Raw genomic sequence first — 26168 nt, forward strand, 5'->3', positions numbered from 1 at the left:
ATAAGGCACCGAACCATCACCAACTTGACACCGAAAACCGTCGACCATGATACCATCAACCTCGTGTCTGCCCCTCCCGCCCCTTCCCTTCGCCACCCATTTCCCCTGAACCTTCGCATTCGGCGTTACATCGCCCCATGAGCAATCGGTGGGACCAACACCCAGGGGTTCGTCCGCTTCGATCCCCGCCCTCCGAGTCAATCACCCCGGCGAAAACCTCGCCCTTTAGCGATATTGCAACTGCGCCGTCGGGTCAACCAGTGTCGTCAGTGCACTGCAACCTATCAGGCTTCAGCAAGCTCCTCTGTCATCCCAGCTGACCGGATGACGGAATTTGGCGATGACTTCAAGACAGGCCTCATGAGCTACGTCTAATGAACTTCACGTGATTCGAACTTATCTCGAGGATAGTACGCTGACAGTCATAAGTATGGCTTATTGCAGTGCGAAGCTATGTAGCACCTCCCTCGCCAGCCTAGAGCCGCCTTGCTCGGGATGATGTCACCTCGTACAATTACTCAACCTCCATATCACCGTCATCCGTCTCCATCTCAGCCATTGAAGCCTCATAAAGATCGTCTTCTAGCTCGGGACAACGCACTCGCAAGCACTCCAGAATATCGACGTACCCCCCAGAACCATCGTTGCCGTTTGCCTCTTGCAAAATATGCTCCAGTGCAGAAAACCCAAAGGGCTCCAAAGGCCGCCGTAACGCCGTGATATCCACACCCGGGCAGCCGATCAAGGCTTCCATCGCCTCCATGTTCCCGTTCGTCACAGCATCAACCAGTGGTGTTGATCCGTCGTTGGCCGTCACGTCAAGTTCAATTGAGGGGAGGTCCAAGACAGCGTTCAATGTTTCTCGGTCACCATGCCGGGCAATAATATGCAATGCCGTCTCACCGTCTTCGTTCTGCACATTGAGCTGATGCTCGGGTGCTCGAGAAAGGAGAAACCGCAATAGACCGTGTCGTTTGCGAGACGCCGCAACATGAAGCGCTGTCTGCCGTACCTGACGATCCACGAGGAAGTCGACGCCGGGATACATAGCCAAGAATCTAGCTGTAGCATCATCTTCGGCCCGCGCTATCGCGAGATACAAAGCAGTATGCCCAGCTTCTGACGTCTCGCGATTCACGTACTCCTCATTCTCCTCCGCTCCGTCAAAATGCGCCTTGAGAATAGCTTCCACCACGTTCACTTGCCCGCGAAGGGCAGCGACGTGCAAGGGCAGCATTCCGTTCCGGTCCCGCGTCTCCTCCGCCGGCCGGATCTCTGCGTGGCAGCGCAACTCCGCGTAGCACGACTCGCATCCCACCGAGGCTGCGAAATGAAAAAGGGAGAACCGTCTCCTGAATATTCGGTGCCACGGTTTGGCGCCTCCCGGCTCGAGAAGCTGATGCACAATGTCCGGCCTGCGGTCCAAGATAGCGGCGTGGACGAGAGTCAGCCCTTGACTGTCCTTGAGGTCCGGTCCGACGTGGTCGGTGAGGAAGGCGAGCTCCTTCAGGGACCAGCTGCTGGATTTGGGAGGGATGAGGGCGAGATCCCGTGCGACTATGGGGTACTTCGCGCCCTCTTTCACCAGAATGTCGTGAGCCCAGATCTTGGCGTATGGCTGCGAGTCTGAGTAGAGATCGCCCGGAGCGAAGAGGAGACACCCAACAACCGCATGGGGGACCAACTTCTCCCATTCTGGGCCGAAGCCCTGTTCAACGTAAGACCAGTCGTAGAGATCAAACTTCTTCAAAAGTATCGGAAGCCTCGAAGAAAGTGTGGTGGATAGTGAGACTATCGCTTTCAACGTAATGGTCTCCGACATGCTTGACCTGGACCGAAACATCAGGTCTGAGATCTGTTCGCGTATGAGTAGTTTATGGGTTTCGACAGGGCCATCAATAATCGGACGCTTCGGCAAATTGCTGTGTAGCTCACTGAGAGTATTCTCAAACAACATCCTCTCCGCGAAACACGTAGTCTTGCCGTGACCGAGCCTCGTCTTGATGGCGATCGATATCCTGTCTTTGAGAAGTGGTAAGGTCTGATGGAGGCCCGAGACGTAGGGCACATCGAGCTGTGCCTGAGTCCCAGGTCCATTGCTCTGGCAGGGAGTCTTTTGGAAATCGAGAATATCTAGCAAGGAGGTTCTCTGGTGATGATGGACTTCGTATACGCTGTTTAGAAGCTGGACTGCGGTAAGTATATCCATACTGTCTCATATGATTAGCCTCTACTCAAGAAAGAAGCTGACATGGGCCTTACAGATCTTCGCAGTTCCAAAAAGTGCTAGAGCCATCATGATCTTGGCCGTGGGATCCCCGGTCGCTCGGGATACTCATCATGCTTTCAGGCTCTTCTTCGCCTGGAGCCCGTCTTCGTGTCCTTTTCTTGACTTCGCCAGGTGAACACTCTAGGCCTTTCGACAAACAGCGATCGCACTTTTGCGGCCATGTTCGAGGTTGAGGAAGGCACTTCGCAGCTCGCTTGTCAGCAATTTTCTGACCGAAGCCATAAGCGCTCTGCCGTACAGGCGGGGCAAGTTAAGCGCTTGGAAGAGGACCGAGATACCTTCAATTTGTGTTGTCTGCAAAGCTGGCACTTTTCACTGTCCAGTTTTCTTGGTGGTTTCTTTCGTTTGTTGGACTCTTCTTGAATGTCGCTCACATCTTGCGACGTTTGCAAGCTGAAGGGCAAAGGCGCAGCAGGTGGTCCAACCGGCGATCCGATGTTAGGAGCCGGGTTGACCGCCATTGAAACTCTAGTGAAGATCGATCTTTGACCGCCCGTCAAGCTAGAAAACAAGTCTGTTCTAGTTGAAGGTCAAGTAGCTTGGGACAACGGACTGGGCTTACACTTATTCACGATGATACTCGTAAGGCTGTCATGCAGACCGGGGTTGGCCATCGCACTTGTAAGTGCGACACACTCCTTCATGCACGGGAGCGGGACAGTAGTGGGGTTGACGAATGGCATTGCCGTCGCACTTTCACCGCACTTATCGCACTTATGTCGCACTCCAAATCGGTCTGGATGCGTATGATCATCGCACTCTGCTCACCCCATCCCATCCATGCTAGATCCCTGTCAGCCTTTTGTGAGGCTCAACTTTGGGCACAAGAATCGAGAGTGCGGGGTTGATGAAGAAACCCGGCAAGGTGATTTGAGGTTTTGCTATCCCTCGCAAGCCAAGTGACTGTATACTGTCTACGTAGACAGCACGCGTCCGTATCCTGAAGTATGGAGATACTATTCCGCCCATACTTCGAATTTTGTGACCTATCAAATGGTAAAGTTACTATCAACTTCTCCCATGTAGCTGCGGATCACTAGGTAGACCAATATACACTACACCTCTCCATCCTCTCGACTGGCTTGGTGCTCCTCAGGAAACGCAGGCTCAGGCCTCGATCCATACGGTATGATTCTCACCATATGCCTCCTCTCCCCCTCCCTGAAATCCGGCACCGCGCTATGCGCAACGCTTCTCTGATCCCACACAACAACCGACCCAGCCTCCCACCTCACCCGACAACTGAAATCCAAACTCTTGACATGATTATGCAGAAACCCCAACAGCGCATCCGACTCCTCGGGCAAAAAACCCTCTACCCGCCTCGCAATCGTCGGGTTCACAAATAAACTCGGCTCGCCCGTCACGGGGTGTCGAATCACCAGCGGATGCGTCGTGGAGACGGCCTCGCGGAGGGCGCGCTCCGTGCCCACGCGCGCGACTTCACCTACGGAAGCGGAGGTGTGGAATAACCGCAGGCCGCGGAGGGTGGCGCGGTAGGCTGGGGAGAGGGCCGCGTAGGCTGCTGTTAGGGATGTGAAGGCCGTGTCGCCGCCGCCTGAGGCGGGCGTTTCAAGGACCCAGAAGAAGGTCGTTGAGGGGGTGTTTGGGGTGAAGGTTTGGTCTATGTGCCAGAGGTCGTAGGTTGTGCGGGGACCTAGGAGGGTGCGGAGGTTGCCTCTGCGGTGAGTGAGTGATGAGTGAGTGATGAGTGATGAGTAGCTATACATCCATATGAGATGTGACGCGAGGATAGGGGATCTTACGCTTTCTCGTCTGCGTAGACGACGTGGAATTCTGGACCTGTGCCTTCTGGGTATCCCATCGTGGGGTGCTGGGAAGAAGGGCAAGCAGATCAGCAAATGCGTTCAAGCTATAGGGGGGTTGTCAATCGTACCTTGTGTAGAGGGCCATAGTGCCTCACGATCTCCTTTTGCCTCTCAAACCCAATGTCTGCAAAGTCTTGATCTCTCTAGAAAGACCAGTGTTATTATCCATTCACCTGGCGATGGCGTGACCATCATCACTCTCTATCCGCGATGGAAGACCTACAAAAACCAAAACACCCCTCTCAGCCGCTAGCAGCGCGACCTCATCCAGACCGGCCTTGGAGAGCTGGCTAAGCTGGATACCCCGGACTTCGGCGCCGACGCGGGGTGTGATGTTCTCCACTTTGGCGCCGCCGCCTTCCCGGAAGATGGAGGAGGCGGAGGAGGCGGATCGCGCGGCTTTGGCTCGGACACCGGGTTCTTCGGCTTCAAAGTACGGCACGTCGATTGTCGGCTGGAAGCCGTCGGGCCTGGTGGGGAGGTAGGCTGGGTACAGTGGTTCGGTCGACATGGTGGCTGGACTTGAATACGTGCAGCGTATGATAGCGGGAATGGCGAAGCACGCAATCTTTCGCTGTAGAATTCGCCGGTCGCCTGCTGTCGATGTATGTATATAGCCCTTCTCAAATGTCGACGAGACTCAATTAGGTATTATCGCGTCAGGTCCTGTCTCACTCGATCGGCATCATCCCGACAAACGTGCTTGCGGTTTACAATCACCGCGAGGTGAACAGTCGAATCGTAGACGCTGGATAGGCTCTCATCTTACCATTCGGCGGGAGACCGACGCGTCACGGCATAAGCCGGCGAAATGGCGACATTTTACGTTGTATCCCTGCCCGCCGGCGGACGCTTCCCCGGAGCTGGGATAGCCCATGGAACGCTACGACTCGGCAACGAGAAACAGAGTTTTGGCTAACGGTTCATCTGAATTTCTGCCAAAAAAGCAGCTGATCCGTCCCAATTCTTTTGTTATTTTTCCCGATTCTGTTCCTTCGTTTTCCCCATTTCATCATGAAAGATGGTGATGTTGCCATCTGGCCCTTTGCCCCAGTATTATTGAAGGATTTCCTTGAGCGTCGGTGTGTCCCGACGTCTTGTCGGAATCTGTCCGCTCGAGGGAGTAGTTTTGGCATATGGTGATGGCGAATGTCGGTTGAATGATCAAGTTCAAATACGACCCTGAAAGCCAGTGCTTAAACACCCGCATGGCCATCGAAAGCCTGCCCGAGGAAACATTCTAGATCTGAACGTCATCCATCCGAGCTACACCACGAGGCACCACCAACAATGACAAAGACCGAGCCCGAACCGGCCTCGGCGGAAGCCAGCCCAAACCTCACGAAGCCCTCGATCCCATGGCTAGCCAAGATTCACCCCTACTTTGAAGACGCAGAACACGTCCTAGTCCTCAAACTCGACATCCTCCTCCTAACATGGGCCTTCATCGCCGGCCTCATGAAGGACATGGACCAGTCCGCAACAACAGCAGCCTACGTCTCAGGCATGCAAGAAGCCCTCTCCCTCTACGGCAACGAACTCGTCGAGTTCACAACCTACTTCTCCATCGGCTACGCCCTCTTCATCGTGCCCTCCCAACTCATCCAAACCCGCGTCCGCCCCTCCCTGTGGCTTCCATTCTGCGAAGTCGTCTGGGGCGCCATCACCCTCGCGACATTTGCCGCCAAGAACGCCCGAACCGTGTTTGTCCTGCGCTTCTTCCTGGGCGTGTTTGAGGCAACTTCGTGGCCGGGTATCGTGAACCTCATCTTTAACTGGTACACCCCCTCCGAACTCGGTAAACGCCTCGCCATCTTTGGCGTGAGCAGCCAGGCGGGGAGCATGTTCCTCGGCATCCTCCAGGCCGCGCTCTACAAGAACCTCAACGGCGCGCACGGTCTCGAGGGTTGGCAGTGGCTCTTTGTTGTCTCGGGTATCATGACCATTGTCTGGGGTCTCTACGGGTTCCTCGTCATCCCCGACGCGCCGACCACAACCCGCGCCCTCTGGCTCACCGCGGACGAACGTGTGCTCGCTGCTTCGCGTATGAGGAAGTCAGGGACGACGACACAGGAGGTTATCAAGGGCAAGGCCCTCTGGTCTCGTGTGCGAAAACTCTTTACCTCGCCTGTTACGTACCTCTTCCTCGCGGCATACCTGCAGTTCGCTTGGTCTCAACGCGCAAACTCGTATTTCTTGCTCTACCTCAAGGGTCTCAAGGCCGCGGACGGCACGACGGCGCTGTACTCGGTGTACACCGTTAACCTAATCCCGCTCGGCGGCTACGCGATCTCCATCGTGGCGAATATATCTCTCAACGCGCTGAGCGATTGGAAGGACTGGCGGTGGCAGGTTGCCGTCGGCGCGGCGCTGCTTCAGCTCGTGGCTACCTCTGTCCTGGCGGCCTGGCCCGGTGGGAGGGGCACGATCATGACGTTCTACTTCTTGACGTATGCGACTGCGGCGTGGGGGTACGCGCTGCTCGCGTGGCTTGCGATCATCTTGCGCAAGGAGCCTGAGGCGAGGTCGGTAATTGTTGGACTCGCGGTGACGCTTGTGTATGTTGGGCATGCTACTATTCCGCTGCGGGCATGGAGGACGGCGGACTCGCCGAGGTACCCTATCGGGTTCCCGCTGGCGGCGGCGTTCAGTGTTGGGAGTATTGCTTCTATTCTCGGGATGCTGTGGTATGTGCGCAAGTACCCCGATATTCTTGACTTTGGTCTCAATTGGAAATCGTTGAGGGAAGCTGGGGATAGTGTTGCTACGTTGGAGAAGGTGGATGTCCAGAGCGACGATGGGCAGGAAAGCCAGAAGAAGTCTGCCACGGAGGCGACAAAGGCTCTGTGAAGTTAGGCAGAAATCTCAACTCATTCTTTTGTTATTTCACATTATTACTCCTATGCTATCTGGTGATGAACTCCCATCCATTGAGAGCCTCTCATCGCGCGTTATGGAATTGCTTCATGCGTCGTCAGTCGACGGCGGGACTGATTCGACTCCAGTTCCATACCCAAATCAGCTCCCGAAGCTTGAGTGAAGATACCATCCCGTACGACAAAACGTTGAGACTTGGAGGCCTTTGCCAGACGTCCAACATCGGTATCAGTAGCAACTCTCGCGTCGTGTAGCAAGTCTGCCAGCTCGGGACTTTCCGAGATCTGCGCTACAGTATGCCACGCATTCTCAGGCAAGCTGTATCGCGTAGACCTGAACAGGACCGCAGCCGCAGCAAATGAGGTCAGGAAGACAAGAATTATCCCCACGACGGCTAGATAACCCCTGAATCGCCATGGTACCGAAGTCAGCTCAAACGTGACAACATCCGCAGTGTTCATCCCAGGGACGGCAGTGTTGGGAGAAAAGGCGCTGAGAAAGTCGTAGTAGACGAGTCTCGCAAGGGTAAAGTACACTGCCTGCATCGCGCGAGCCGGCGATCCCGTCTCGTCGATGGTATCGCCAAAAAGTCGCTCATAGATCACATCGCTGGTGCCGTCCTGGGAGTCGAGATTGGGAGCGCAATTGTGGCAGAAGGCGATGGGCATCGAGGGCATCCGGGCGTAGGTGACGCGATTGAAAAACCATTCCAGGCTGCGGTCGGCGGCATACTGTTGCCATTTAGAGCCATCGCGAGCGTCGGCGACGGCCGAATCTAGGCTGTCTTTGCTGATGGTCAGGACTTGGCGGTCTTCGTAGGATAGAGATGGAGCGTCTTTGACAGCGCCAAGTTGTTTGCGGACTGCACTCGTGTCGTAGACCTCTTGCTCTACATCCCACTCGTAGGTTGGCTCTGTCCTGTTGCTTGAGCTGGTTTCGGAAACGTTGAGATACTGAATCGAGTCTGGGTAGCTATTAGGAAGAACACGTTGTCAGATACTGCAGCACAGGAGAATCTGTTGGAACAGTTCAAGCTCTAAAGAATTCGGGTACTCACTTGTAGAACTGTGCACACATCGTCATGTTGAAGTTGATATACTGGTCTTTGCCAACGGTATTAGAATCAACAAGTCTGATATGCAGAGACTCCCTCGTCCACGGGCCGGAGCCAGTCGAACTTAGCACCTTGACTGTCGACTTCAAGCTATCAGAGCTCATGTTTCCCTGGATCCTTCCCGCATCCCACACAATCCTCATCGTCGTCATCCTCGTGGTATTCCGGAGAGACCAGTCAAAGGACGTCCAGTTCAGCGTCTCATACGCGCAAATCTGCCAGTCGTATCGATTGCCCATGTACCCCGTCACAGGACAACTAAAATTGAAGTTCATCTCATCCGTCCACATCAATCCCGCCGCAGCCGCCGCGTTCACGGTGGGATCGAGTCGTATCGAACCGCAAATGTCGACGCCGTCTGTGCCGTTGCACGGGCGGACGTTGCTGAGCTCTGGCCTCATGCAAACGAACCGCGTGTCTAGGACTCTGGCCATGCCTTGGAACTCGAGGAGCGACTCGCGCTCTTGCTGCGATGCCACGGGGAGGAATGCTCTGACTGTTGGGCCGGTGTCATCCAGTCCTTCTCCTTCTGCTGCCGTGCCTGTGTACTCTGCAAATGTTTCCGTAAGTCGCGGTCGTTGAATCCAGTAGTTGTGCGCGTACCCGGAGACAGCTTCAGGCGGCCTGCCGCTCGAGAGGTTCCCTGAGATGAAGGTATACGCATTGGACACCGACTCAGGAAAAGTGACAACCCGGCGCGATTCGAGATCCGCTACAAGAAGAGTAGATGTGAACTGCGCAGCAATCGTCGTAATAGCTAAGAGCGCGAGGACCAGACGGACCAGCGGCTGTAGCGATGAGCTCGTGAGCGCGAGGAGACTCAGGGATAGCGGTCCGTCACTAGAGAAGCGCGCGACGGAAACTTGGGCGATGTCTTGGAGGTATACGCCCCTCCGCTCGACCGCGACCGACGCAATCATGGCCGTGGCCACGGTGGCCAGTATGCCTATGGCAGTTCGGATGACGACGGCGGATAGAGTTATGCTCAGTTGGAGCCGGTTCGGGGCGAGGACCCATTTCCGCCAGCGGACGTCTTGGTGGGGTGCCCACCATAGCCATGAGATAAAGGCGACGGCGCCCGCGAGGAAGAGCAACGAGATGACGAGACTGAATTTTAGAAAGAGACTTAGGCGCTTGGGTGGCCGCTTGAACGTCTTCTTCGGCTTGAGGCTTGCGACGCCGTGGTCTGGTACAACAGGGCGAATTTGGCTGGGCTGTTGGCTCTTGTTGGAGTTGAGTGGTGAGTGGTCTGCCGTGTCGCGATCCAGTGGCTGATACATCGTCGGCTCTGAAATACAGATCGCAAGTCGGTATGCGAAATTACGCTCAGTCTCATCGCCAACAATTCCTTTCACACCGAATCTTCACTTCGACGTCTTGATTTAAAATTACTCTTGCCGCCACACAAACGAAATATGTTCTGCAGGATCAGATTCACTATGGCTCCGTCATCCAGCCCTGTGGAGATCTCCAGTGAGGGACTCAGAGTGAGGCTGCGTGCTTATTTATATCCACTGAGCAACGCAGCCGAGCCCCAACATACGACCACTAGGCAGTGATTTCTTGCAGGGTTAATGGGGGAAGACGATGATTGACGTGTAAACGCAGGGGAGTTGCCACCATTCAGAGGCTCTGAAATTTCGAAATTGCGGCCCTCCGACTTTCTCATGCACCCAGGACCTGGCATGCATGCGCGACATCACCATGGCGAATATTTCTTAACGCTTAAAACTGCCCGAGAAACTGTGCAGTCCATATCAATCCAGCGTGATATCGGATTCGACCATACGTCTCACTTCGGCCATTAGAAATCCCGGAAGTTGGTGGAGAGTTGCACAGGTGAATGAAGCTTATTGCCACTCTTCTCCAACATGTGTGGGTATGCCTACAACCACTGGCCGGAAGTTAGCAACAGAATTCTCACAATGATTGGAAACAGAGCCCAAGGTTTCCGCTTCACAACATGGGTTCTCTACCTCGGATTCAATCTCAAAAGATACACAAAACCAAAAGCCCCTGAGATAAACTGGAATTCCCTTAGCCGCAAATCTTTCGATCCACTCAGCGTTCGCAGCTCACCAGTCTCACAATAAGTGCGCGGAACATGACCGTAACTTTCCAGCACGTCTTCCGCTAAGCCAAGCCGCCTAAAATGATGGGATCTTCAGTGATTCTTATTATACGAACCCCATAGATTGCAACCAGCAAAACTTTACCTGGAGTGGAAACACCTTTTAGCATATAGAAACTAGCAATTTGCATCGCTTGTATAATACTCTGTTCAATCGGATCATCATTGGGCATTTCTGACTGAATAGACTACTTTGGTAGGAAGGTTACGGTGAGTGAGTTAATGCTGAGTGCACGCCTTGCTAATCGGAGAGCCCTCTGTTAGCGCGGCCTACAAAGATACAGCGTGGACACTAACATCCCGATAACACCCACGCGAGCCGAGCGAAGGGAGAATGTCTTGCTTTCAGACCGCTCATCCAACTCACCACCCGGAGCTCACCAAAAAACAAGGGCGAGACACCTCAGGAAATACAGTTGAACCTCTTCTGCTGTTGCTGGGCTGTCAACATGGCAACGGCAAAAATCACGTTGCCAGAAGACCTGGGTTCGAAGTCTCTACTTATGTTTGACGACTTGGTTTCCAGAGGGAAGCTATTCTACAGCGAATCTAAGAGCGACATTGTCTCCCACAACGGCTTCGAGGTGCGAGAAAGCCTTAATCTCTTTCCAAAGGCAATCGGTATCCGAAGAAATTTCTGACCAGACCTCACCAGTTCGAGTTCCGCATTAGTCCAGCTTTGAAAAGAAAGCCATATCTGGAGCGAGATGATCCCAAGCGTACGGCAGACAAGGGGCCGTTTCTGACCCCAGATCCCGACTTCGTTGTTGCGCAAGTAGGGTCTCATCATGCACTGAAGCTTAATCTGTGCTGCATGTATCGGCCGGCATTCGTATTATATACCCGACTTTTTGAGCCTCAGACGCAAGACCTCAACTTCGTTGACGTTGAGGCTGCACGTGCCGTGATGATCGCACTTAAGCCAACTCTGGGGCCCCAACTGATGATCTATAATTGCGGCGTCGACGCCGGATCATCTCAGGGTCATAAGCATGTGCAGATTTTTCCTCAGCCGACTCACTTCTCACTGTATCCTCAGAAGGCGACGTCTGAAATTGGTAAGAGACTTGAATCTCAGGTAGAAGCGGCCGCTAAAAGAGTTCCCAACGCAGAAATCAATTCGACCATTGCTGGGGTTCCCAACCTACATTTCGTATTGCGATTACCCCAGGCAGCGACCCATGAGCAGGCCTGCCACAGTCTTGAAAGACTAGTATCCGCAGCAAGAGAAATCGCAACAACTTATGGGGAACGAAGTGACTATAACGTTATCATGGCTGAGGACTGGATATGTGTGGTGCCGCGGCGACTTGTTGGGAAGGACGGAGTGGGAGCGAATGGTGCTGGCATGGTAGGTCTGGTGTGGCTCCGAGACCAGACAGAGAGGGACGGTTGGGACTCTTTTGGTTTAACAGATCATCTTGTTCAACTTGGTGTATCAAGAACCTGTGTACCAAGATGATTTAATAGCAGTGCGAGAATACCAAAATAGGACAAGGGCTACCCCAAAAGGCGTACGGCTGGTCGCAAGGCAGGAATTGTCGTCAGCCAGTTTGGCGAAGCTACCTTGACTCAGTGGTTCATCTTCGGATTTGCAATGATTCTTCCGAGTATCTTGGAAGCGGGAGTCTCTCTAGGCTGTTGTGCAAATGAAGCTAGGGGGCATCCTCGCGTCACCCTGTTTGGGACTATTGATATATCCCGTCGGATGCTGGATTGCATCAGAAAACGTCCGTGCCTTTTCCAGTTTTCTCATCCAATTCATGTACCCTGAATCATGAATATGGCTGTTGAGAAACATCCCCTCTTCGGTGTCTTCGTCATGACTTAATGGCTGTGGACGTCTCTTGGAGAAACCTCGCTGCTGCTGTTCATACCCAGAGACTGCTAGCCAAGTTAGTTTTAGCCTATATCGACAGGCTAGTCCCAAGCGCCGACAATGATCGCACATTGGACGTTGTTCTATAGATTCAGTCAAAATTTCACTTCCATTGAAGCTCTAGGTAGAAACATGGGGACGGACCGGGACATTTTACACGACGTCCTATGATGCATACACTTTTAGCTGGCTGGTCCTTTCTGACTATAGGTACTAGTAATTTTACATACCTCTGCATGTACGGCATCCACTTCTGGCCCGAAAGTCCCCGCTTCTCCGCCGATGCGGCGGGCCATTGGAGTCGGCCATGGTCGGGATATTTCTTCTACTAGGTACGACACGACAAAAAGGAACTTTAGTATTCTCTAGATGGGATGAGAAAGTGGTGACTCCCTCAACGGGGCTACGGCACGTTGATGGCATGTTCAGTATTGAGCTGCAGATAAGGCCTCGAAACCCCAGATGAGAGACCATAACAAATAAGGGCCGAACTAATGAGCCTCAGCTGAGGAAGCCCGACTCAGTTTCTTTACCCCGCAGATACATACACCATATGTGGGTGAAGATAGGCGACGATAGGCATGGAAGAGATTTTGGTTCGGCTTCGGTGTGAGCGCGCCGACAATGTGGCATCGGACTGGGGTTGCCGTTTCCACTTCCCCGCGGTGGGCTTCTTATCTCGGACACCTTTGCCGTGGGGGCCTGAATCCGAGCAGCGCGGGAGAGCGGCCCTCGATCCGACGTCGGAGCTGAATGCGACTTGGCTCCCAGAACTCAAAATCGACATCATTCCGCCATAGTCCTCTGACTGTGAACTTTTGTTCGCAATAAACCGAAAAGGGAAAAAGCCAAGATGCCTGACCTTCAAGACTCAATATTGATCGTTGGCGCTGGCACCTTTGGCCTGTCAGCAGCGTATCACTTCACACGTGCCGGGTACAAGTCCATCACGATTCTCGAGAAAGGAACATCCGTTCCCTCGTCTCTCTCGGCGGGCAACGACGTCAACAAAATTGTCCGCGCAGAATATGAAGACCCCTTCTATACCGAGCTGGCCTTGCAGGCCATGTCGGAATGGGCCGACAACGAACTATTCGCGCCGCACTACCACCAGACGGGGTACCTCTTAGCCAACTCAGCAGCAGCGCCGGAAAAGACGAAAAAGACCCTAGCTAAATCTCTTGAGAGTATCCGGGTGCATCCAGCTTGGGCTGGTAGGATCAACCCGATCAAGAACAGAGAAGATATCGCCAAAGCTGCGCCGGCACTGGACGGGCCTATGGAAGGATGGGAAGGGTATTTCAATCAGTTCGCGGGTTATGCGCATGCCGCGAATGCGCTCAAGGCAGTCTATGAATACGTCAAAGCCCAGGGAGTCGAGATCCACACTGGGGAGAATGTTGCGAGCCTCACGTATGACGGGGACAAATGCATAGGCGCCCGCACGACTTCCGGCAAAGACTTCAAGGCAGCGACAACGATTCTTACGGTCGGGGCTTCGCTCGGAAACGTGCTCCCGTCCGTCGGCCGTCAAGTCACGGCAAAGGCATGGAGTGTCTTGCACATACAACTCCAGTCGGAGGAAGCAGCGCGCTTGAAGGGAATTCCGGTCACATACGCTCGGGACTTGGGTTTCTTCTTTGAGCCAGAACCTGGCACGGGCATCCTCAAGCTCTCCCCAAGTGGTGGAGGCTACACCAATTACTCGACGACGACAGGCCTGTCCACGCCTCCAGAGAAGAACGACTTCGTACCCGAGGCTGATGTGCGTCGGATTCGAAAGCTGCTCCAGGAAACCCTTCCGGGCCTGGCTGATAGACCTTTTGTCGACCAGCACATCTGCTGGTGTGCCGATACGGCGGACTCTGATTATGTTATCGACGCTGTGCCAGGAAAGAAGGGCCTGTATCTGGCGACAGGCGACTCGGGCCACGGCTTCAAGATGCTTCCGGTGGTCGGACAATGGATCAAGGACTTGGTAGAGAAAGGAAAGCAAGATATCGTTCGGTGGAAGTGGAAGGAAGGCAGTGATGCTGGTCAGAATGTGAGCTGGCGTGCGGGTGAGGTAGTGGACCTGAAGGATATATAGTAGCCTTCGATTAAAGAAACAAATACTTGTTCCAATCTGTGATGAGAATTCTTTATTTAAAGTCTCAATGATTTTCATCCATCAGCGTTCTTCACGGATCTAGATCATCCCTTCAGAGCGGTCTCAGTCCGTGTTAGACCCATCTGAAGACGCAAAGATGTTGACGTCAGCGCTACATAATCGACATGACCGCCACATTTTCCGAACGTCAGACTACGAATAACACGTGGTTATGATCATAGAAGAAACGAGTGAGAGAGCCCAGGCTGTCTTTGTCGGCGAGTTGAGCGCGTCATGACCATGGGGTGTGTCCTGAGAGTAAGCTTTTATCAGATGTTTATAAGTGCATGTGCCCAGGCGATGAGTTCTCTCTAGCCCATACAAGGAGCTTCATCAATGTCGAGATTTGCTTTCAGAACACAACTTTTCGCAACAGCCTGTTCACAGTCCCCCAGAAGCTTTCATCGTACATTGCATACTGCCACTAAGATGTCTTCAGACTCCGGACATATCAACTTTCCCGGCAAAACCTCTGCCACCCCAGGAGAAGAGTTTGAAGTCCGCCAGACCTCGACCACTGAGGATTACCACCCCAACCCATCCAAGTCAATTCCCCTCTCTCCAGCGCGTCAGCGCTTGATTGACGACATCATCGCGCTGTACTCAATGGAGCCCACAGTCGAGCGCGTGAAGCGGTACACCGCTGACTGCGTGTATGACGACCAGTTTGTCTACGCCAACGACCGGTACAAGATGGCAGGGCAGTGGTTCGCCTTGCCTAAGCTCTTCAAGGCGAGCGTGAACGAGGGGTACGAGATTGTGAAGAACGACCGAGACCTGATTCAGTTCAGGAACGAGCAAAGCTGGACTTTTAAGCTCATCCCAAAGACTGCGACGATCAATGCGCTTGTTAGTCTTAGCCTGGATCCTGGCACCGTCGACAGCGACTTCATTCAGGTCAAGTACCACAAGGATCAGGCCAATGACAAGGACTACAGCCATGAGTAAGCTCACCACGAACATGAGGAACGCCCATTATCAAGCTAATCGCATATTCTAGGGGCGTTGGGTTCTCGTTCAAGAAGTGGCAAGCGGACAACGTCATCAAGGTCATGGACAGTAAAGAGGTTGAAGCTTTCGCTGCGGATAAGGATGCTGGCAAGAACAAGGTGAAGAAGTATGGCACTGGTAAGACTGAAGGGGATGCACCTATAAAAGATCTCTGAGCCAAAATTTGGTTTGATGAAAGAACATATACGGACGTGACCTTATTTCACCATCATTTAGCCCGAGAAGTTGGTGCGGAAAGAAGTGATCCTTCATTGCATGGAATATCGAAATGATGTCACCTATAACATCGCATCTGATAGAAAGTCTTTCGGTCGCGTCGCCGTGGAATAATTGAACTGTGCCGTCCAGCAATGATCCGCTGAGGTAATACCTGAGACGTCAATCTTCTTCCTCGTTAAGCCTCCTGTGTCATTACCAGCGCCAGATACTCTGGTCTTGCAGTAAATGACAACATGTTCGGACATATCTTATCAAGTACACATGAAAAAGGATTTCCATGCATCTGGAGAGGAGCTGCACGTTTGGTGCTGCCTAAGGAACTGTCTTGGGTGAAGAGTTCGCGACCTACATGCGCAGCCGGTGAATAAACAAAGGGTTGAATTAGGACGAAATTAGAATGCGCAGCTCGTTATTAAGCTTAGGATAGCTGCTTCGCCTCCCCGCCGCACAGCTAAATTCTGCAGCCTGTTCTAATCATGTAAGCACTACCAAGAGCAGTGGGTGGGCTCGAAGCAGGGATTATTGGCCCATCAGCCTTGGAAGGATTTCCTCTCCGTCAACATGCAGTCTACAGTCTCCAGGTTGGAATCAAACTTTCTCTTCAATGACTGAAAGTAACTGCAACTGATTTCAATGTTGGCCATGAACTACTAGGTTCCACGATGCGCTACGGTTCGTGTATTTGTTGGGTTGGGCATCTTGCCAGGCGAGTTTCCACAGGTACCTTAGTGCTGGCAGAGGACGTCACTGCAAATTTAGTGTTAAAGTTCACTGGCGAATATCTACTGACTTGGTTCGGGATGGACTGTCAGGAACTTCTCAAGTACTTTACCTATCGTGACCATGGCACCAAACATGGTTGAGAGACACCGACCAGTCTGCAAGACTAGAAGCAGATTGACTGAAAGGTACCACGTGGGACGGGAGGATAAAAAGCAAACAGTTAAACATAGACCGACCAAATCCCACAGCCCTACTTGGCAGCTCCAACCAACGACTAAATGCTGACAACACTCCTCCGGACGAACAGACTCCCGCCCCTCCCCACCATGTTTCGCTGTTTGTTTCCTAGAAGGGACCCAAGAGACTGGCACGCCTACCGTGCACCGCCGACGTCAGCCCTGGGAACCGTCAGCACAAACATGCAGCTGCCATCCTAAGACTGCAATATTCTGGACTCGTGGCTAGGGTGTTGAGATTGCTGGTCAGCAGCATGAGGCCAGATTCAGTAACGAGGCAACAAGTAAGCTGACATTTTGCACCCATCGGGACAATGAGTTATGTCTTGTTGTAGCCTATGTTGGTATGATTCCAAAGCCATCAGCAGAAGGATGCTGTGCCCCATATCGTGGGAATTACCAACCTATACACCAGATATGTGCTTGTTGGATTGAATGAGGCTGACGCTCATCTGCGGCCACTTGATGAAGTACACAATGTTGCAATCCTTTTGTGTCGCGACCATGTTATATAATAGCCTCATCGAACGCCTCTTCATTTCTCTTTCCTCTCATCATCACACACATCACAGCATCAACAAGCTGATAAGTTCGCTTTCCGCATTTTCATCTTTCCTATTTCTCTTTTCCTTGTCTCCTTTGTCAGCTCGGATATCCTGTCTGTCATTCCTACAGCAAAGAAAAAATACATAAAGCAGTCAAGATGTACACCTCCACCATTCTCTCTTCCATCCTCTTCTCCGCCGCCGCTCTGGCCGCGCCGACCACCAACCCGAACCACCCCTCGTCCTCCGCCACCATCTCCACTCAAACCGACACCAGCTCCATCGACAATGTCCTTCCCCCCATCGTCCCCGTCAACACCCGTGCCGGCAACGCAGACCTCATCACAAAGCTGATGACCGCACCCACTCAGCAAGAGCGCGTCCGCCTCCTCAACCAACCCGGCGACTTCGTCTTCGACTTCAACGACTCCGGCGCCCCCGAGGGCTCCGAGTCCCGCGGCAAGGGTGGCTTCTCCACCTCCGCCACGGCAAAGACCTTCCCGGCCCTCATCGGCAACGGCGCCGCCATGACCCTCGGCTTCCTCGGCCCCTGCGGCATGAACACGGCCCACGTCCACAACCGCGCCACCGAGCTCAACGTGATCGTCAAGGGCCGCCTTGTCACCAACTTCGTCGTCGAGAACGGCCTCGACCCCATCGCCAACACCATGGAGACGTATCAAATGTCCGTCTTCCCCCAGGGCGCGATCCACCAGGAGTTCAACCCCGACTGCGAGGATGCCGTCTTCGTTGCCGGCTTCAACAACGTCGACCCCGGTGTCGAGCAGGTTGCTCAAGCTTTCTTCAACCTCCGCCCGGATGTCGTCTCTGCCACCCTCGGCGGCGTGCAGACAATTGACGGTGCCGATCTTGAGAGCTTCCGTAAGCACATCCCTGCCAACATTGCTCTCGGCATCGACGCCTGCTTGAACAAGTGCGGCATCAAGCGCAACGCGAAGCGCGACCTCAACGAGATCTTTGGCGCGCCCCAGAACTAGACTCGTGACGATTGACGGGCTGTGATTGGGATGGCAATTGTAAATATGCATTGTTGTATGGAGCCTGACAGGTAGTCAGCATTTCAGCGTAGGCATTGAAGTTCATTTGGAGGGGCATAGCGTGGGTTGCATAGCCAAGGACATTGGCTCACTGGCGTTTAGATTTTGGGTATCAAATATCTTGTTTAGACACTGTCAATACATTCTTCTACTCATCTTTGTTTTTTGCTTCACCTCACTGAACAGTGTGGCTCGATAATACATTAGCTGCTAAGTTGTCGAGCCGCTTCATTCGGTTACGATTGTGCAATGCAACCCACATAGGTACCTAAGAAATAGTCACAGATGATTTGGGGAATGCCATCCTCACAAGTCCCAAATGCTGTCGGAAAAGTAGACCCCTTCACCTTGGCCAACGAGCTCTTCGATATTGCGAACTTGAGTTACATCAGCACGCCTCAGAGTCGTAGTGTCAGAGTTGCATCGCATCGGGCGAAATGCCAACCTCGCGTTGGACGTGCGAGGATCACCAATACAACTCAAGCTTCCTTCGCGGGCTGTCCAAAGCGCTGCAGACTGCCCCGCGACCCCACGTAAGGCTAGATGGAAACCAGGGGAAAACAATGCGATGCCGCGCACATTTGCCGATAGTTTCGCCGCTAGAGAGATGATCTCTCAGCCTAGAGTCTTAGGTGCGGAGGTCAGGTGGCTTGTGTGTATAAACGAGAGACACTTTCTCAGCTCGCTGGAGTATAAAAAAGCAAGCTGGTAGATGTGAACTTTGACTCAAATAGCGCCCGACGCAACCCAACTTTGTATCAAACCTTTTCTCAATCACCGTCAAATTTCAATCATGACACAAGAATTCGACTTCATAGTCGTCGGTGGTAAGTTTAATGTTCCTGGAGACAAGGTTGCCGTGAGGGGTCACGCCTCTTCATCCTCGGATATCACAACGAACCCCTCACGAGAGGAGAAACCGCACTAACAACAAACGACGATCAGGCGGCACAGCGGGGTGCCTTCTTGCCTCCCGCCTCGCAAACACGGCATCGAAGCCCAGTGTTGCGTTGTTAGAAGGTGGCGGTGACATCAGCAAACCCGAGTATAGGCGTACGGCTGAAAGATTCAGCACCATTGCACAGCCGGGCCTCGACTACGGCTATGCCTCGACGCCGCAGGAGCATGCGAAAAATCGCGAGGTGCCGCAGGCTCGTGGCAAAGGTCTAGGAGGGTCGAGTGCTACCAACTTCCAGGTTTGGTCACTTGGCGCGCGCGCGGAGTTCGATGCCTGGGCTGCGGCTGCAGGTGATGATGCTTGGGGATTTGAATCCGTCATTGAGAGGGTTAGGAAGGTAAGTCGAAACCAGTTCTGAAGAGAGATTTCACCTTATCTTGGTCTCGAGCTGACTTCGAAAAGCTGGAAAACCTCCACCTTGATGATCTTTCGAAGGAGTGGGCTGAATATGTGAAGCCCGATCCGAAGTATCACGGTTTCTCTGGGTAACAAGTCACTTTTCATTGCAGTGATCCACTTTTCTGACATTAATCAGGCCCATCGACGTCTCCATCGGACACGTGGAACGAGAAACAAAGTCCTTTATCGACGCTGGAGTTGATCTCGGGGTGGGTTGATTGACAAGCCAGACGACAATGGGTGAGGCAGTGGACAGTGATGCTGACCCCATGATAGCACAAGCGCAACCTTGACCCCAACGATGGTGACCCAATTGGTTTCTCGCTGAACTCGACAACTAGTCTGAATGGTGTCCGAGTAACCGGTGCATCTGCATTCCTCGAGAAGAATGTTCCAGCAAATTTGACCGTTCTGACCGAGAGTCGTGTGGTCAAAATCATCTTTGAGAAGGATCGTGCTGTGGGTGTTCTGAAGGAAGATGGTTCGCAGGGTAAGCTTGCGTAAAAGCCCAGTTGATACCTGGCGATTCACTGACCCTGGAACTTCAGTTCGAGCGAAGAACGAAGTCATTCTATCAGCCGGCGCCCTTGACAGTCCCCGTCTACTGCTACTTTCAGGTATCGGACCTCAAGCAGACCTGGGTGCCCTCGGAATCCCCGTAGTCAAGAACCTCAATGGTGTGGGGAAGTCCTTTACAGACCACCCCATGATTGTGACTTGCTTTCAGATGAAGTCCGGCTTTACTGATAGGATGGGGCTCTCTGACCCAAGCAAGTACGAGGAGGCCGTGAAGCAACTCGCAGAAAGTGGGAACGGACCGCTTTTGGGACATTTCTCGTCTGTTCCGCATGCTTTCCTCAAGAATGACCGGGCTTATGAGTCGCCTGAATTCAAGAAACTTCCCGCTGATGTGAAAGGCTATCTGCTCGAGGAAGGTGTCCCTAGCTATGAGCTTGTCGTAAGTTGTACTAGGGCTGAAGAGCATGACCCTCAACTAACGTCAACCTACAGATTGGACCCTTGATTCCTCCTGATCATGTCTTCGAAAAGTCTAGCGACGGATTCTTTTCGGTATTCGTTGCAAACATGAACTCTGTCTCTCGAGGAACAATCAAATTGGCTTCAGCCGACCCTGCGGACCCCCCTCTGATTGACCCGAAGTATCTCAGCAACCCCTTCGATTTGGTAAACCTGCGAGAAGCGCTAAGAGAAGGACTCAATCTCCTCAAGACCAGCACAATGAAAGACCATTTCGTCAGGCCGATATTTGCACCAAAGTCGGAGAGCGACAAGGATATTGATGTGAGTTTGAAGCTTATCTCAGCAATTAGGGGTAGTTGCACTTTTCTAAGTATAGCGCTGACTGAGCTTCCAGGACTTCATCCAAGAGAACGTGGCGGGACTATGGCATCCATCTTGCAGCGTGAAGATGGGTAAGAGCGAGCGAGATGGCAGCTGTGTCAACGGAGACCTTCGAGTTCATGGCTTGAACGGCTTGCGGGTTGCGGATCTAAGTGTGACAACTATACTACCCAGGTACGTTTCTCATCTTCTTTAAAGTGATACAAGATAGTTGCTGATAAAAGTTCAACAGTGGTCGTAAGTTTGCTACAAGCTCACCTTTTACGTCGCGTTCAATAGCTTCGTGTATTTCATTGCTGACAGGTGCTTCTAGATCCTCAGATCGTCGCCTATGTTATTGGACAACTGGCCGCAGAAAAAATTGCGCGAGACTACGGGTTGGATACCAAGAGGAAAGAGAAGATCTAACAGTTAGTCAAGGATGTACGAGTATATTAAATGAGAAAACTTTTCTTCGTAAATCCATTCCAGCATTCTACCTTCAAATAAGATATCTGAAACCCTTTCCAATGAGTTGCGCCTGCCCAGCAGCCTCAGCTTCTTGCTCCCTCATCTCCAACTTCTTGTTCTCTCTCTTCAGAACAAAGTGCAACACAGTGGCAGCAACAATCGCCATCAATGCCATCGCGGCATTCACACTGAAAGCTAAGACGAACCTCGGCGTCGCGTTGTTGGGGTACAAGTAAGATCCGTAGATGCCTGAGAGCGTAGAAAACGCGTTGTTAAACGCCACCGCAGCGGCGCGCTTCGCCGTAGGTCGATAGATCGTGTTAGCAGTCCAGACCATGGACATATTAAAGCCAGTATAGATCCCAGGAAGCATGATCATGGCACCAAAGTATCGGGGCCCAATGCCTGTCGCGGCGCTGGAGATGATGAATCCGACGAGCGAGCAAGCCAGCGGGGCGACGGTGTGCCAGTACCTCTCGTTCATACGGTCGGCGTTCCAAGATACTGCCGCGCAAATGATGCATGCGAAGAGGTAAGGCGGCGAAGTAAGAAGCAGCGTTGTGATGCGATCCTTTCCGAGACTCGCAACGACGGTGGGGAAGAAGCTATTAATCGAAATCGAGGACGCGGCGCCGTAGACAAGTACGACAAGAATCCAGTTGATAGGATCAACCAAGATCATCTTGAAGCCTTCAAAGATGGGCTGCGATGATGAGCTCGTCCAGTCCTCCTCGCCCGCGGCGTCGACTTCCATGCGCCACATGGCCAGCTGTCGTTCTTGGTCTGTCAGCCACTTGGTATTGGCTGGGAAGTCTGGCAGCACGAAGAACGCGCCGAGGGCAATAGCGACGGTAAGCGATCCCTCGATGATGAAGAGCCAACGCCAGGCTAGCAGGCCGCGGGCGCCGTCCATGCCGTTCGTGATGCCGGCTGCGATTAGACCCGAGAAAGCCCCCGAAAGCATGGAGCCGCTGTAGAATAGTCCGGTACGGACGCCAAGTTCTTTACGAATGTACCATGAGCTGAGAGTTGCGAGGCAGCCTAATACCACACGTTCGTTAGGATTTTCTTTCTCTGCAGTATTTTTATACGGACAAGGTACCAATCTTTACTCACCTGGATAAAAGGCTGCTTCAACAAACCCAAGAAAGAATCGAGTTGCCACCAGTCCGCCAAAGCTATGTGTTGCGCCGCTGCAGGCACATAACACGCCCTGGTAGTTTGCATGATCATCAGCATGATGCTATGTTGAAGGATGGTTACACAAACCGAGATCCGAATGAAGAAATTCCAGCAACCGGTGCTGTAAGTGATGCGTCACGTTACACCCACACTATGCGGCCAAGGGCTCGCCAACCAACGCGGCGGTGAGATCTAACCGGTCGATCCCGAACGCGACGAAGAAAGAAGAAACTCCGAATCAGACTTACCCAAACGCACATGCATCCCGTCAGATAGATCGCAGGACGTCCTATCTTGTTCAGGAACATGTTTGAAGGTACCTGCATCAGGATGTACCCCACAAAAAGAATCGAAACACAAGTCTAGGGTGATTACCGAATTAGCTACAAGCCTCTGGGTTTGAAGGTCATCAGTTGTTTGAGCTTCAGCTTACCTGAAATTCGTTACCAGTCAGACCCAAGTCTTTCTCCAAACCGCCCAGCCTTGCCGAGCCGATGGCATTTCTATGAGATTATTAGTCTGAAAGTCAAGTTATCCGGCGCACGCAGCTTGCTGACCTGTCGAGGTAATTCATGATATAGATCAGAATCATTGTAGGCAGCATTCGCAAGTCAACCTTCCTGATCAACTTCTTCTCAAGACTCATCAATTCTTCTTGTGACAAGTCTCTGAGAAGCTCCGGCAACTCTCTTTCAGGCCATATCGTCGTCTGCCCCTCGGAACTGGACTTGCTGTCCGATATCAAGTCCATCGCTGCTTTCTGCAAGTCAGAAGGTTTCACTTCCTCAGTTTCTATCGACATATTTGTCACTGCCCCTCAGTGAAAACCCCAGGGGTATGATGAAAATAAATGGGTACAAAAATAGCGTTTCCTCAAGCTCCCGTCATAGAGAACAGACACGAGTGGAACGGATATATACCTGCGTTCCTTAGTCTCAGGAAGCCGTCAGTTTCTGAAGAAAGAGGTCTGTATTGGTCCACAATTGACCTATTGACTAAGGAATCGGAGTTCTGGCAGGATTAGCCCGGATCACCCCTCTAATCACGATAGCGGGTTATCGGTATCTTCTTGTCAAGATAAGTGCCCGTTTTAACAAGGACGAGGGTGCCTTCAGAAGAACAGGCTAAATGCGACCGTCTCCGCTCAATGTCAAGCTGTTAGTCGTCTGGACAGCATACACCTTGTAACGGCTGTTAATGCAAGGATGCCGTAGTTTTGAAGCCAAGGACCATGGACGAAAGTTTAAGAGTCGCAGATTGCGGGGAAGAGAGGAAGAAGCAATTGAGACAAGAAAACTGTCACTTTATCATTCGGCCGCTAGAGCTGAGAAGCCGAAGGCGTATTGTGATGTGGTTGTCGCACAAGACTCTGGGTGTGACGCGGTGCCAATCATCCCCTCTTTATCTTCCCCTTTGTATCTCCTGAGTCCTTCCCAGCCTTGGTAACCATTGATTGCCTGCTTAGCTCGGTGATAGACTCGGCCCCACGAACCCGACTGATAGGCGCACACGCACAAAATAACGTTCTCATCGTTTTGTCGCGGAGGCGGATCTCGAGGCCGATGGCTCACGGCATTATCGTCCGTTGGATCTGTAGCGAAATCGAGGGGTGGCGCACTTGGCGCAAGTTAGCAGACATCGGTTGACAAGGGGTCTGGGTTGTTGCGCGGTCACTGTGGCGATTTGATTGGGAATATGTTGTCGGCCCCGTCCCACCGATATGGTTCCCGGGGAAGCACGGATGTTCTGCCCAAGGCTGCGCCGCATGCGTGCGGCCGTAGGAAAGGTCCTCGGCATCTTGGTCGGTGGTCTTTGCATCACCGGCCGAACTTGACTCTCTCCCTTGGTTATAAGAGTCCGAGGAATGATTCTAAGCTAGAGAGGCAGCAGATTGAGGGTAGACTAACTAGTAAAGACCAAGATTATCACAAACTCGACGTCGTCCGTTCCGCAAACTCTCAGAATACCCTCATCTCCAATATGGCCAAGCCATCCATCCTCATCGTAGGCGGAGGCGTCTTTGGGACCTCCACAGCCTACCACCTCTCACAAAGAGGCTATGGAAACGTCACGGTGCTTGATCGCTTCGACGCACCCTCCAAAGACTCTGCGGCCACTGATCTGAACAAGGTCGTACGCGCCGACTACCCCAACCCGTTATACGCGAAGCTAGGCATGGAGAGCATGCAGGAGTGGAAGGACCCCAAATCCATCTTCGCAGGGATGTATCGCGAGAGCGGCTGGGTCATGGCGGGCCACGGCCTGACGCGGGGATGGCTCAATAGTGCGATGGAGACAGCCAAGAAGGCGGGGCGCGAGGGAGTGCGGTTCATGTCGGCCGGGGAGATGAGAACGAGGTGGCCCGCTCTGACGGGGGAGTTTCCGGACTGGACCAACTTGTGGAGTCCTGCGGCTGGCTGGGTAAGTTTCCATTGTGCCAAACAATATCACTTACAGGACGATAACGTAGCAATGGAAGTGATAGCAAACTGACCACGATCGGAAAAATAGGTGCCGTCCGGACAAGCTCTGTTAAGAATGGCAAACGCCGCCAAGTCACAGGGGGTCAAATACATCTGTGGAGAATCCGGGTATGCCAAGAAGCTCGTGTTAGACGGCAACGGGAAGTGCGAGGGTGTCTTGGCCGCAGACGGGACACTGCACGTGGCGGACATAGTTTTGTTGTCCACTGGTGCCAATACCGCGACTCTAGTTGACGCAAAGAGAGAAGTGGTAGCACAAACATCAGTCATCTGTGTGATGAAGCTGGAGCCGCACGAGATCGAAAAGTACAAGGATATGCCAATCATCGATGACTTCGAGCAGGGTACGTAGGCAAATGATCTTGGAAGAGTGACATGGTGCATTCGAACTGACCGAGATATCTAGGCATCATCTTTCCACCAGATGAGAATGGCTTAATCAAGCTATGCAGTTGCAGATGTCTCACAAATTATCGCAACAGATACGTTCCAGGGGCTTCCATCCTTCACTCTCTAGGCGATTATCCAGACGATGGATGCCCTAAGGAAGTCGAAGATGAAATGCGTACGTTTGTTAGAGAGATGGTCCCAGAACTGGCTGACCGGCCGTTCATCTCTTCCAAAATGTGCTGGTACGTGTTGAGACATCAACCTAAAGATGTTGTTGACTTTACCATTTCTTCAGAATCCTCCATGCTGACTCGGATTCCAGGGACGGTCTAGCCGGTGACCTCAACTTCAGAATCTGCCCTTACCCCGAAACTCAGAACTTGTTCGTCGCGACCATTGGATCAAATCACGGGTTCAAGTTCCTTCCAATCATCGGTAAGTACGTCGCCGACATGCTCGAGGGGAAATTGGGCAAGGAATGGCAAGATCTGTGGGCTTGGAAATTTGGAAAGGTCCCCAATGATTTCCAAGATCCTCACCCGTGGCCACTCCGCGATATCTCAGACTTAACAGGTTGGAAAAGCCGAAATGCGGCTGGCGATGGCAAACTTCCTTGGACATGGAGTCGCCTCTAGACTAATATCTGGTTTGATACCAATTCTTAATGAAACATGCATATATGATAGGATGGGGATGGCTTATCCAAGCGAAGCTCTTGACACTTGCTTGTGTTTTCTCGGAAATAAAGTATCTGAATGTGGTGCAGTCCTCCTTAATCCCTTTGTCAAGGCAGGATTCTTAGTCTAGCTTCGAACACTTGCCAACATCCAATAGAGCCTGATCCTGGCAGCCAACGCCAATAGCAATTCGCAAGTTGACACAT

General features: G+C 52.6%; 11 protein-coding genes across 11 annotated transcripts; 6 read left to right on the forward strand and 5 right to left on the reverse strand.

The window, feature by feature from the left end:
• Positions 1-514: 514 nt before the first annotated feature.
• CPAR01_07164 (ankyrin-2 ankyrin) lies at positions 515-2973 on the reverse strand (the record flags this gene model as incomplete). Its single annotated transcript, XM_060491434.1, has 4 exons — positions 515-2210; positions 2263-2519; positions 2569-2804; positions 2853-2973. The coding sequence occupies 4 exons, from the start codon at positions 2971-2973 to the stop codon at positions 515-517; spliced, it is 2310 nt and encodes a 769-aa protein (XP_060350308.1).
• A 372-nt stretch (positions 2974-3345) lies between these two features.
• On the reverse strand, positions 3346-4630 carry CPAR01_07165 (uncharacterized protein; the record flags this gene model as incomplete). Its single annotated transcript, XM_060491435.1, has 4 exons — positions 3346-3970; positions 4057-4124; positions 4188-4262; positions 4343-4630. 4 exons carry the CDS (start codon positions 4628-4630, stop codon positions 3346-3348), a joined length of 1056 nt encoding a protein of 351 aa, XP_060350309.1.
• Positions 4631-5409: 779 nt separating this feature from the next.
• Positions 5410-6969, forward strand: CPAR01_07166 (uncharacterized protein; the record flags this gene model as incomplete). The annotated part of the gene is made up of 1 exon (XM_060491436.1): positions 5410-6969. The coding sequence occupies one exon, from the start codon at positions 5410-5412 to the stop codon at positions 6967-6969; it is 1560 nt and encodes a 519-aa protein (XP_060350310.1).
• A 101-nt stretch (positions 6970-7070) lies between these two features.
• Positions 7071-9390, reverse strand: CPAR01_07167 (uncharacterized protein; the record flags this gene model as incomplete). Its single annotated transcript, XM_060491437.1, has 2 exons — positions 7071-7968; positions 8054-9390. The coding sequence occupies 2 exons, from the start codon at positions 9388-9390 to the stop codon at positions 7071-7073; spliced, it is 2235 nt and encodes a 744-aa protein (XP_060350311.1).
• Positions 9391-10690: 1300 nt separating this feature from the next.
• CPAR01_07168 (uncharacterized protein) lies at positions 10691-11703 on the forward strand (the record flags this gene model as incomplete). Its single annotated transcript, XM_060491438.1, has 2 exons — positions 10691-10825; positions 10897-11703. The coding sequence occupies 2 exons, from the start codon at positions 10691-10693 to the stop codon at positions 11701-11703; spliced, it is 942 nt and encodes a 313-aa protein (XP_060350312.1).
• A 1270-nt stretch (positions 11704-12973) lies between these two features.
• Positions 12974-15435, forward strand: CPAR01_07169 (FAD dependent oxidoreductase; the record flags this gene model as incomplete). The annotated part of the gene is made up of 3 exons (XM_060491439.1): positions 12974-14180; positions 14709-15213; positions 15270-15435. The coding sequence occupies 3 exons, from the start codon at positions 12974-12976 to the stop codon at positions 15433-15435; spliced, it is 1878 nt and encodes a 625-aa protein (XP_060350313.1).
• A 123-nt stretch (positions 15436-15558) lies between these two features.
• On the reverse strand, positions 15559-15744 carry CPAR01_07170 (uncharacterized protein; the record flags this gene model as incomplete). Its single annotated transcript, XM_060491440.1, has 1 exon — positions 15559-15744. One exon carries the CDS (start codon positions 15742-15744, stop codon positions 15559-15561), a length of 186 nt encoding a protein of 61 aa, XP_060350314.1.
• Positions 15745-17161: 1417 nt separating this feature from the next.
• On the forward strand, positions 17162-18001 carry CPAR01_07171 (spherulin-1A; the record flags this gene model as incomplete). Its single annotated transcript, XM_060491441.1, has 1 exon — positions 17162-18001. One exon carries the CDS (start codon positions 17162-17164, stop codon positions 17999-18001), a length of 840 nt encoding a protein of 279 aa, XP_060350315.1.
• Positions 18002-18854: 853 nt separating this feature from the next.
• CPAR01_07172 (GMC oxidoreductase) lies at positions 18855-21188 on the forward strand (the record flags this gene model as incomplete). The annotated part of the gene is made up of 9 exons (XM_060491442.1): positions 18855-18888; positions 19007-19356; positions 19422-19504; positions 19555-19627; positions 19695-19908; positions 19967-20376; positions 20430-20720; positions 20794-20932; positions 21094-21188. The coding sequence occupies 9 exons, from the start codon at positions 18855-18857 to the stop codon at positions 21186-21188; spliced, it is 1689 nt and encodes a 562-aa protein (XP_060350316.1).
• Positions 21189-21261: 73 nt separating this feature from the next.
• Positions 21262-23214, reverse strand: CPAR01_07173 (TNA1 is necessary for nicotinic acid import into the cell; the record flags this gene model as incomplete). Its single annotated transcript, XM_060491443.1, has 5 exons — positions 21262-22271; positions 22347-22443; positions 22661-22774; positions 22846-22915; positions 22970-23214. 5 exons carry the CDS (start codon positions 23212-23214, stop codon positions 21262-21264), a joined length of 1536 nt encoding a protein of 511 aa, XP_060350317.1.
• A 1178-nt stretch (positions 23215-24392) lies between these two features.
• Positions 24393-25920, forward strand: CPAR01_07174 (uncharacterized protein; the record flags this gene model as incomplete). The annotated part of the gene is made up of 4 exons (XM_060491444.1): positions 24393-24833; positions 24924-25239; positions 25302-25527; positions 25608-25920. The coding sequence occupies 4 exons, from the start codon at positions 24393-24395 to the stop codon at positions 25918-25920; spliced, it is 1296 nt and encodes a 431-aa protein (XP_060350318.1).
• Between the last annotated feature and the right edge of the window lie 248 nt (positions 25921-26168).

The sequence above is a fragment of the Colletotrichum paranaense genome (genome assembly GCF_030867605.1).
Source record: "Colletotrichum paranaense strain IMI 384185 chromosome Unknown Scaffold_5.1, whole genome shotgun sequence".
Lineage (NCBI taxonomy): Eukaryota > Fungi > Ascomycota > Sordariomycetes > Glomerellales > Glomerellaceae > Colletotrichum > Colletotrichum paranaense.